Source organism: Neoarius graeffei, chromosome 8 (genome assembly GCF_027579695.1).
Source record: "Neoarius graeffei isolate fNeoGra1 chromosome 8, fNeoGra1.pri, whole genome shotgun sequence".
In the NCBI taxonomy this organism is placed as follows: Eukaryota; Metazoa; Chordata; class Actinopteri; order Siluriformes; family Ariidae; genus Neoarius; species Neoarius graeffei.
The window spans coordinates 80,774,748-80,786,952 of record NC_083576.1 but is presented as its reverse complement, the minus strand read 5'-3'; the positions used below and the strand labels follow the sequence as shown (position 1 = coordinate 80,786,952).

Below are 12,205 nucleotides of genomic sequence, written 5' to 3'. Positions count from 1 at the left end.
ACTGGAGCTCTCTGCCCTTTGCTGATCCAGCCACGAGCCCATCCATCTGGCCCATCAAGACTCACTCTCATTTCATCTGTCCATAAGACCTTAGAAAAATCAGTCTTGTGATACTTCTTGGCCCAGTCTTGACATTTCATCTTGTGTGTCTTGTTCAGTGGTGGTCGTTTTTCAGCCTTTGTTACCTTGGCCGTGTCCCTGAGTATTGCACACCTTGTGCTTTTTGACACTCCAGTGATGTTGCAGCTCTGAAATATGGCAAAACTGGTGGCGAGTGGCATCTTGGCAGCTTCACGCTTGACTTTCCTCAGTTCACGGGCAGTTAGTTTGCGCCTTTTTTTTTCAACGCGCTTCTTGCGACCCTGTTGACTATTTTGAATGAAGCGCTTGATTGTTCGATGGTCACGCTTCAAAAGCTGGGCAATTTTAAAAGTGCTCCATCCCTTTGCAATATGTCACTATTTTTAACTTTTCTGAGTCCGTCAAATCCTTCTTCTGACCCATTTTGCCAAAGGAAAGGAAGTTGCCTAATAATTTTGCACACCTGATATAGGGTGTTGATGTCATTAGACCACACCCCTTTTCATTACAGAGATGCACATCATCTGGTATGCTTAATTGGAGTAGGCCAACATGCATAGAGAGGGTAATGTGGTCAACATACTCATTTGCCTAATAATTCTGCACTCCCTGTATGTATGTGTGTGTGTGTGTGTGTGTGTGTGTGTGTGTGTATGTATATATATATATATATATATATATATATATATATATATATATATAGTGTGTGTGTGTGTGTATATATATATATATATATGGCTCACCTTTCCACCAAATTTCATCCAAATCCGTTCACTACTTTTTGAGTAATGTTGGTAACAGGCAAACAAATGGAGCCGACATCATCATCTCCTACAACACAGTTGGTGGAGGTAAAAAATAATGAAAGTACAAAATGTGTGTGTGATCAGTAGGAAACAGGTTCACAGTATACAGTTCACTTGACTGTAAATAGACTTCCATAGACAGTACATTTACAAGACACTTTTTTTCATTTTTGGTCCTTTAGCCAAGAACGAGGTCATGGTTTGGAGTAATTCATGCCATTTTAATTTCTTTAATAGTGACCTAAACCAGTGCTGTATCCAAAATTACTCACACACTCGTTCACTACTCCTTACTCACTATATAGGGAATTACTATATAGAGGGGGGCGGCACGGTGGTGTAGTGGTTAGCGCTGTCGCCTCACAGCAAGAAGGTCCTGGGTTCGAGCCCCGGGGCCGGCGAGGGCCTTTCTGTGTGGAATTTGCATGTTCTCCCCGTGTCCGCGTGGGTTTCCTCCGGGTGCTCCGGTTTCCCCCACAGTCCAAAGACATGCAGGTTAGGTTAACTGGTGACTCTAAATTGACCGTAGGTGTGAATGGTTGTCTGTGTCTATGTGTCAGCCCTGTGATGATCTGGCGACTTGTCCAGGGTGTACCCCGCCTTTCGCCCGTAGTCAGCTGGGATAGGCTCCAGCTTGCCTGCGACCCTGTAGAACAGGATAAAGCGGCTACAGATAATGAGATGAGATGAGACTATATAGAGGACTATATAGTGAGCTCATTGGTAAAATGAAAAAACGCTTTCGGACACTAGTCCGCCGTGCTGTTATTTACGTCATTACTGTCGCACAATTAAAATGTGCCAGATCAGTCGGCTGGTGGGTTTTCAAAATAATAAATAAATACATGCATGTATGTATTTTTGTGATAAATCCATATTATACTGAGCGTATTTCCCACGTTAATAAATACTAAGTACTTTGCGTCTGCTGCATCTTTCGGTTCTTTTAACTCGAGGCTGAATACTTTTTCTTTCTTCACTGCTGCTTTTTATTAAATCAAACTTGAGGCTTTTGATTAATCCCTCGCGCTGCACTCTAACTTTTATTCTTGTATTTCATCTGCCTTATTCTATTTGAGCTTGTTTTCTGTTCTCGTACTAGTTTTAATTGTGCTTGAATGTACAAACACGCCATGTGTTTGTATATAAACACGTGTTTCTTCCTCAGTCCATTCACCCTAACACACTTTTTTGGGGTTTTTTTTGTTTGTTTTTTTCCCCCTTCAGCGCAACTGCAGTGCATGATGGTATATTTTGTTTGGTTAGTGACCATCGGTTGCTCGCTACTTTTTTCATGATGCATTGTGGGATACTTTGAGTGCACTATATAGGGTGTAATAATTCTCACTGTACATTGACAGCGCTGCAAAATGGCGAACTCCCTATATAGTCCACTATATAGTGAATAGTGAATGAGTTTCAGACACAGGGCAGCTACAGGAACATAAAGTACAGGTTTACGCTTTAAGAAAATTGACCAACTTGGAGTAAACGTGTGTGTGTGTGTGTTTGAGATGTTGTGTTAAATGTGTTAGAGAGTCACCCATGATGTTTTGTGTAAGCACTAAAAACTTGTGGAATGAAGAGCCCAGGTTTAAAAATGCTATACTCAATAATTCTGATTTATCAGGAATATATAATGTGTTTGGTTCCATTCAGGAATCCTTTACAGTCGCCACAACAGACGAGAGCATGAGAGAGAGCGAGCAGGTGAGAAAAGCAAGCCAGAAATTGGTTAAGATGTGTAATATAATGTGACTTCTGTTTTCGCTAATCTTTGCCCACCTCGGTGCCAGGCGTACTTTCTGTCAAACAGCATTAACCTTCCTCTGATCTCGTTTCTATCAACCCCCGTTAATAATCCCCCCTCATGTTTATTTGCCAGGCCAGAGCGCTGTCACTCAGGATTAACTGTCGCTGCAGCTCTAAGAGCCGGGCCTCTCTTCCCCCGCAGCCTGTCTGGAGCTGCTGTCTCACACGGCTCCGGCTTTTTGTGGACACGGATTGTTTTTCTGCAGAATAAAGCTGTGACTGAGTGTTTCACTGCAGGCTCGGAGCAACTCACCACGCCGGCATACAACTTAAATTCAGCATGCATGAAGTCTTTAAGCTAATCTCCTCCTGCACACAGTCCCAGCAACGCTCAGTGTGTGGGACAGCTGACGCACATACCGTATAAACGCACGCACACACTGCAGAACCAGGTGTTGTAGAGCTGCAACGAAGCATGTTTTAATCCCATAAAACAGAATTCTCCATCCTGATTGATCAGAAGGTGTTGATTTAATTGTCTAGAAGTGCAGCTCTGACAGCAGTTCCAGCTGCAAGGGTTAGATCAACGTGCATGTTCTCAGAGGTTATCGTTTCTATAGCAACAGCTTACACAGATGCATGTACGGCGGACGCGTCATCATTTAAAATGAATGAAAAACAGGTTTTAAAAGCGTTTTATTATTTGACAAAGGAAAGCTACACGGTATATTTTTAAGTTGTTCCATGAAATTGAGTCGTACATGAGCTGATATCGACTATAATCCATGTACGACGAGATTGAGTGAGTGGAATAACTGTTTTATTCTATCCACATTCACTGGATTTATCTTGAATTGAGTCATGGTGAAGCAGGAAAAAATGGAGAATTTAATGGCCATGTGGCTCTAAATTCATTAATTGTTCTGTTTTTAAAATAAAAAAAGTAATAAAATTGGAAGTCTGTGATTCGAATTCAGTAGCTTTCGGTCCACTGAACAAAAATAATTGGGCGTCAGGGAAAATTCTTTTTATGACCTACAGTTGAAAAATCTGAAAGGCAGTCGAACTTTAAGGAAGGAATCTCCAGTGTCTGTACGTTTTTCTACCATGGGAAAGTCTCCAGGGCAGGACTCTGCGCTTTTTATGATTTCTTGGTAATATGACAAAAGAGCGGTTGATGAGCAAACAACTTTTATAGCTGTTCTAACTAAAGTGGAAAAACAGGAAATACAGTAACTTGTTTTGCAGATGTTCCACAACATCAACTGTAGCTACAAATGGATATAAAGTATGACATATTGTTTACTAACCAATAAAAATTGTTCTTGCAGTCAAAGGAAAATAATCAGCGTCCGTATGGTTAGTGACATTTATTTATTATAATTTTTTTTTTCTTTGTACCTGGTTGTATCACACAACTCCAACGTTGATTATTTTCCCCCTGTTAAAGCTACTCGGTAGCGATTTTAAAGCAATACATATCACAATCCAGCTTTGCGACTTCATAGTCTGTGTTTTTGGATGTTTTTGTATTTCGTTGGAATTTTTTTTTTTAAAAACCCAGAAATTTAACTGTTCATTATGCAAATAATTTAATTAAATATGCATTCAATTTTGCATACTCGATGAAATAAGAAATCCAGTTTGTGGATGATTTTAGAATCCAAATGTTTTTCGTTGTGAAGATGCTCTTAAGAGACGTTTACAGAGCAGATTGTTGGAAAATTTATGATTTTGGACTTTTATTTGGGGTGGCACGGTGGTGTAGTGGTTAGCGCTGTCGCCTCACAGCAAGAAGGTCCTGGGTTCGAGCCCCGGGGCCGGCGAGGGCCTTTCTGTGTGGAGTTTGCATGTTCACCGTGTCCGCGTGGGTTTCCTCCGGGTGCTCCGGTTTCCCCCACAGTCCAGACATGCAGGTTAGGTTAACTGGTGACTCTAAATTGACCGTAGGTGTGAATGTGAGTGTGAATGGTTGTCTGTGTCTATGTGTCAGCCCTGTGATGACCTGGCGACTTGTCCAGGGTGTACCCCGCCTTTTGCCCGTAGTCAGCTGGGATAGGCTCCAGCTTGCCTGCGACCCTGTAGAACAGGATAAAGTGGCTAGAGATAATGAGATGAGATGAGACTTTTGAGTAAATGGTCATCAAACTTTTACGTCAAACCTGACACATTATATTAGGGGTGTATGTGTGCACATGCATGTTTTTGTATACTACTGAGGACCAAATGTCCCAACAAGGATAGTAAAATCTGAGAATTTTAGGCCATGTACACACGTAGCTGGGTATTTTTAAAACCGAACATTTCCCCCCCCCCTTCCGTTTATAAAAATGTTTTATCCACACCACCTCGTCTTCGAAAAAAATCCGTTCCACACATAACCGAACATCTGCGTTTTCAATCACATTCATAAGCATTCCAAACCTGTAGATGGCATTATTTCCCCAAATCCTACCCCCTAATCACATCAGAATAGCCCTCTGTTGGCGTCACTTCCGCCTAAACATAAAACATGACGCCAAGCTCGTTCGTCTGGACAGACTCGGAGACAGAATTGCTTCTAAACACAATTTTGGAGTATAAACTTCAAAAGACGCAAGAAAACATTGATTGGGAATCTTGTCAGTAATTGGGCTTCTAAAATTAAACATGTAAATAGCGCCTGCACAATAATTAACGCTTTCAAGGCACTACTCCGATCCATTACTCTTTGTCCATGCTTAATCTGGCTTCTGCAGTAAACAAAGGTCGCACGTTTGACGTCAGGGCAGATTTGTTGTCATTTTTTCGGCACAGATTGTGATGTTCTAAAACGCAAAACTCCGGTTATCTCTGTCTACACGAAAAGGCATACACGGAGTTTTCAAAAATCTTCACTTTGCCTGGAGTTTTTTTAAATATTCGTTTTTGATGTGTTTTCATGTGGATGACAGGCCAAAACGTAGAAAAATATCTTCGATTTAGCAGATACCCGGCTACGTGTGGACGGGGTCTTAGTGTCAAGTCAAGTTTATTTGTATAGCGCTTTTAACAATAAACATTGTCGCAAAGCAGCTTTACAGAATTTGAACGACTTAAAACATGAGCTAATTTTATCCCTAATCTATCCCTAATGAGCAAGCCTGTGGCGACGGTGGCAAGGAAAAACTCCCTCAGACGACATGAGGAAGAAACCTCAAGAGGAACCAGACTCAAAAGGGAACCCATCCTCATTTGGGCAACAACAGACAGCATGACTATAACATTAACAGTTTTAACATGAAGTCAGTTTTGTTGATGTTATAAACTCTTCATTGATGGAAACTCGAGTGCAAAACTGTTCATGACAACTGCAGTCCTAAAGTTAGCAAGTCAACTGTAGTCCTCAGGCATAAAAGCATTGCTGTAAGTGTCCAGAGCGTCCTCCAGGTGTGACTTTCAACTGTCCATATGGGGCCGTCCTCCACAGGAGCGATGCGATGAGACTCCAACCAGACACAGGGCACGGTGGTGTAGTGGTTAGCACGGTCGCCTCAGAGCAAGAAGGTTCTGGGTTCGAGCCCAGCGGCCCATGAGGGCCTTTCTGTGCGGAGTTTGCATGTTCTCCCCATGTCTGCGTGGGTTTCCACCGGGTGCTCTGGTTTCCCCCACAGTCCAAAGACATGCGGTTAGGTTAATATGGGACAGCCTTGGGCTGAGGTGCCCTTGAGCAAGGCACCTAATTCCCAACTGCTCCCCGGCTGCTGTTAGCATGGCTGCCCACTGCTCTGGGTATGTGTACGCGCACGTATGTGTTCACTGCTTCAGATGGGTTAAATGCAGAGAGGAATTTCACAAGTGTGTGATGAATAAAGTTGTGTGTGCGTTCAAGTTCAACCTTGTGGGGACATTTGGATGGTCCCCATAGGGAAATTGCTATGTGGGTGTTTTTTTTTTTTTAACCAAAAATTAGGGGGGAAAAAAAAGTCAAAATGTTTCCTCTTCATTACTAAGGTTAGGTTGCATTTAGGTGCAGGCACAGTGTTTAACTGCAATAATAATTGTCAGTGGAAGGCAACCCATCTGAAGCAGTGAACACACACGCACGCACACAACCAGAGCAGTGGGCAGCCACACCAGAGCGCCCGGGGAGCAGTCAGGGGTTCAGTACCTTGCTCAAGGGCACCTCAGCCCAAGGCCGCCCCACGTCAACCTAACCTGCATGTCTTTGGACTGTGGGGGAAACCGGAGCACCCGGAGGAAACCCACGCAGACATGGGGAGAACATGCAAACTCCACACAGAAAGGCCCTCGCCGGCCGCTGGGTTTGAACCCGGAACCTTCTTGCTGTGAGGCGACCATGCTAACCACTACACCACCGTGCTGCTCAGAATACAACATTGTTAATACAATGTTGTATTCTGTGGTGATATTATTTGTTTTGCCAGTAAAGAGCTTAGGAGCTGGAGGAGAGGAAGGACAGAGGAAGAGCGAGGGAAGGGAAACTCGCGGTAGCGGAAGACACTGAAGCCTCAGAGAGAATTGACTGCTTTTACTACTAACTCGCTATTGTTTAAAACGAGTCGAGTGGCCAATCAAAACACGCTTCACTTCTATCGAGGAGATCATAAAAGCTGTGAATGAAATCCTGCAGGAAGTCTGTTCTGTCTTTCCATTTGCAGCGCTGTTCTGATCTGCTGTTCCTGCAAATCTTATATGGAGGGAAAATCAGAAGGGAAAAAAAACCTGCCGGAAGAAAGATTTTTGTTTTCAGAGACTTGAGGAAAGTAGCTGAAACACTTAAGTAAGACAACAGTAATGACTTTGTGTAGAAGAAAGTGGAGTCGTAGAATTGTGTGTGTGTGTAATATAAAAAGCAGCCTTTATTTATCACGTGTACACTCAAGTATAGACTTAAGTACACCGTGAAATTCCTCCTCTGCATTTAACCCATCTGAAGCAGTGAACACACCACACACACATACACACCCAGAGATGTGGGCAGCTATGCTATAGCACCCGGGGAGTAGTTGGAGGTCAAGTGCCTTACTCAAGGGCACTTCAGCCCAAGGCTGCTCAGTGTTAATCTAACTGCATGTCTTTGGCTTGTGGAGGAAACCCACACAGACATGGGGAGAACATGCAAACTCCAAACGGAAAGGCCCCCGTCGGCCACTAGGCTGGAACCCAGAACCTTCTTGCTGTGAGACGACAGTGCTAACCACTACACCACCGTATATTTTAAACTAGCAGGTTGCCCAGGTTTTGCAAAATTCTGGGTTGCCCCCAGACTTCCATATCAAATTTGGTGAAGATCCGTCGAGAAATGGTGTTGTTAACCCAAGACAAACAAAAATCCAAACATCCACCATACAGGGGACCCCCTGGGGCCCGTACATGAAATTTGATTTATATCTGCAAAATTCTGGGTCATCCCCGGACCTACTTGCCAAATTTGGCAAAAATCCATCGAGAAATAGTGACGTTGGCTCAAGACAAACAAACTTTGCTGCTTATTATATAAATAAATAAATTATATGGACACGAGTGTTTTGCTGGAAAATACACCACTCGTACTTTTCATACGAGCTCCATCCGGGACATGGAGAACTAAAACGGTCATAAATCTCTATACGTCACGCATGAGGAAATCGATGATGAATTTTGTTTTGATAAATTTGGGTACTTTTTTTTGTTTGTGTTGATTATAATAAAAAGAATATCGCATGTTGGCTTGAAGATATGAAGTTTATCTTCTCGTGTTGAAAAACTCATATTTTTCATATGAAACACATCATGGACCTGAGTGACATATTTCCTGATATTTCACTCCGATGACATCACTCCTAGTGTTTTCCCACTGACTAGACGCACGTCGTCAAAATGGCGAACCAATTCGAAATTAAAATTCTTTTGATTTTACCTTGCGTTTTTTTTTTTTGTTGTTTGTTTGTGGATTTGTCCGTATAATATAAAGAATCACGTGTTGGCTTGAAGATATGACGTTTATTTTCTCGTGTTGAAAAACATTCGCTTCACCCACTCATGAATTCATCACTCGAACATAAATTTCATATCTTCATGCAACCATGTAATATCCTCTATATATTTATATATTCCCAGTAATCTCATTAGGTGATGAAACAAATAGTTGAGCTTACAATAACAAGAAAACATGTTCCACCGTTGTTCTTCTGATAACGCTAATTGCTAACGTTAGTCATGTTATCTAGCTAACAAGCAGGAGACACAGTAGCTAGCTAGGTGACATGGCTAATGTTAGCAATTAGTGTTCTCAGAGGAACAACGGTGGAACAGTAGTGGAACATATTTTCTTCTGGTTGTAAGTTGACATACTACTTTTTTTTTTTAAAAATGAAGAAAATTTCCTCAGAGTCGCTGGTTTCCTCCTTACATTTATCCCCATTAACCATTATGCACCTTAAAGTAGTAGCTGGTACAGCGCTTGGTGTGGAGCATTTGGTTTGACCTTGGGTTGACTTCAGAGATGAATTTTTGATGCTGTTTAATACTTGCTGCCTTCAAGTCTTCAAGTGAGAGGAGTTTGGAGGTCAGGATTATGGTGTGGTGTTTGTTCATAAAGGAAAAAAGTTTTTATGTTTTTTAATTTTTATGGAATCAACAAAAAATAAGTTTATTTTAAAGGCAGGGTTGGTAATTTTTTTTTTTTGAAGGATTTTTGTTTATATTTTAGATCCTGACAGCCTTGAATAAATCAAATGCTCTGATGGTTAAAAAAAAAAAAAGTCATCTGTAGCAATTGCATTGATGTCCAATCAGGGGTGGGTTTCCCAAAAGCCTCTTAATGCTAAGACCATCTTAAAGGGGAACTGAAGTCATTTTTAAACTTGCTTTATTTCTTAATTAACGTGTTATTCAATTACGTTTTGGGTTTTAGTAACCTTATATCGTGCCTCGTATTGGCAACTAATTGCAATTAAATATTATACTTATCGGCCTATTCGGTTTTTAGCCATGTTGAATTTAGTTCGTTTGGTCCACGGCAGGCGTCGCTTATCTGCACGATCTTCACGAGACTTGTGCGAGACTTTGAAACGTGAAGTGTCAGCCAGGTGCCAGTGCCGCCATTTTGTAAACTGATTTCCAAACGAAATATTGCACAAAAACGAGTTTAAATGACGATTACTGCCGACTTTTTTCAAACTTTCCAAATTGCTATCAAAACAAATCAAACTTCCGGCTTGATTACATCAGCATTCGAATGAGGGCGCGCGTGTCGTCTTTTTTTTGTTGTTTTTTTTTTGCCGTCGCGCTGAAAAATCAAATTAAAAGTCTCAAATTTGATTTAATAAAAGGCAGCGGCAAAGAAGAAAGTATTCAGCCGTGATTTAAAAAAAAGAACTGAAAGATGCAGGTATTTGTATTGATTAATGTGGTAAATAAGCTCAGTATAATATGGATTTATTACAAAAACACGTGCATGTATTTATTATTTTGAAAACCCACCAGCCAACTGATCTGGCATGTTTTAATTGTGCGACAGTAATGACGTAGACACCAACGTGACAGAGTAGTGTCCGGAAGTGTTTGGGGGTTTTTTCGTTTTACCAATGAGCTCGCTATATAGTCCTTTATATAGTAATTCCCTATATAGGGAGTAGGGAGTAGTGAACAAGTGAGTGATTTCAGACACCGGGAACGTTGGCAGATGTTGGTCACTTTGATTTCCGCTGTACGTTTTACTTCCGTCCTACGATGTCTCGCACAGGTCTCAACGAATCTTGTTTACGGCTGTTGCTTTGACATACGGACTGATATATTACAGAGTATATTTCAAACACTCATAACTTGCTATAGCAGTGACAAAATAGCGATCAAAAATCCTATATTTAATAAAGTGAGAGAAATAGAATTTTGATGATAAAATTCGCCTTCTGTTCCCCTTTAGGAGAGAGTGTGTTCATTGTGCTGCTCACTCTAACATTTAACGATGATCTTTGTGTTACGATGCTTTTGGGAAAACTTGGCATAGTTAAATCAGTCGGAGTGTAATGATTGGATGGTGTACCTGCCTGCCTATTTGTGCATGCACTTTGCCTAGATACTCATTACGCATGACCAGAGTCTTCCATGAGGCCTGGCTGACATATTAGGCGTGTTGCTAAAGCTAGCAAGCTAGTCAACAGCTAGGAATGCATTCATGATGATCATGTTGGGTGTTTCCTTATGCATGACCGAGACGTGAGGTAGTAGGATATAACTACAGCGTGCTACATTCCCACACTCCACCCCCAAACACACACTCTAGTAGATGCATCCTCCGGCAGTAATCAGGCAGTGCGCGTTCATGTGTTTTGGAGGGGGAGGGGTGGGATTTTTTTTTTTTTTAAGTTAGAGATTTTCAAAATCTACCTTACTCTTGCTGGTTTGTCCAAAAAAAACCCTTAATATACAAAATTAATATTTAAAATGCAGCAATGATTTTTATTTTTTTAAATAACACCCCAATTTGGAAAACTGGGGCTCATTAAAAAAAAATCCGAACCCCCGATTCATGATTCCGACATTGTCATTACGTCAGGACTCGATGGCAGCGTATTAAAATTAGTTATCAGCAGTTTTGAATGAAGTAACAGAGTTGAGTGTCCAGCATGAACGAGAGACACTATTTCCTCACACTTCCTCTGTCTTTGTTTTCTCGAGGATCCCATCTCCAGGATGCTCTCCACTGACTGAGCTCATCATCAGTTCCAGTCCAAACATCCAGATACGGGAGTCTCAGCTGATCTGAGGGACACGGAGGAGTTTAATGAGCTCTGAGCAAGAACGATACAGAGCGCTAAACCGGATGGCGCTGGATTATAAAAACTTAAACCAGGTCTTAATCTTAATAACCATCTCAACTGTCAGTCCAGATCATTATTGATGGACATGATCATGGCCATGGAGTGAGAAACCTAAACGTAGCACTTAAGTTATAGGATGTTACGTTCTGTATATTTAACAGTTATAACCTCAGCATTATAAACACTACATAATACATTACACACGAAAGAAACTCCTCTGAGCACTCGATGCTAATAGTGTCTGTAATTTTTATGCCGCTTGTTGGAATTTCTACTTAATGTTTTATGACCTTTTGGAGTTATTTCAGATAATAAAAGATGAATGAGCCACTTTATGCCTCTCATTATTAATTCATGACGATATCTTGGCTTCGGGTCGCATCTTTACGCCTGTAATGAAGGATTCCATGATTACAGAGCCATTTAGCCATTATAACTCTTAAAAATGACACTTTTTTTTTTTAAACATTGAATAAAAAAAAAACAACCATCATGCATTTAAACATTGAAAAAATGTTTTAACATCTTCCATCATATTCTGATTTTCTTTTATAGAAACATTTTATTAATTTATTTTTGCAACTGTAATATTTATATGAAGATAAAAATAAATAGAAATGATTTTTGACAAGCAGCAATATGAATTTGTTTTGCTTTTAGATATTGTTTTATATAGGGTTTTTTTGTAATTTAGCTATTTATTAATGTCTGCAATGCACATTTGATCACAAAGGAGAACTGAAGGCAAATTTTTTATCAAAATTCTATTTATCTAATTTC

General features: G+C 40.8%; 1 protein-coding gene across 4 annotated transcripts in view; it reads left to right on the top strand.

The window, feature by feature from the left end:
- Positions 1 to 11,912, top strand: part of si:ch211-266k8.4 (uncharacterized) — a 142,916-nt gene extending 131,004 nt beyond the window's left edge. For 2 of the 4 annotated variants that reach the window (XM_060927078.1, XM_060927074.1), the window contains one exon: positions 11,283 to 11,912. In XM_060927078.1, coding sequence (XP_060783061.1) covers positions 11,283 to 11,370 — 88 coding nt within the window. In that variant the 3' untranslated portion in view covers positions 11,371 to 11,912. Of the gene's footprint in view, positions 1 to 2,546; positions 2,598 to 3,970; positions 3,994 to 11,282 lie in introns of those variants that run through there. The other 2 variants (XM_060927075.1, XM_060927076.1) reach the window with 2 other exon arrangements.
- Positions 11,913 to 12,205: the final 293 nt, after the last annotated feature.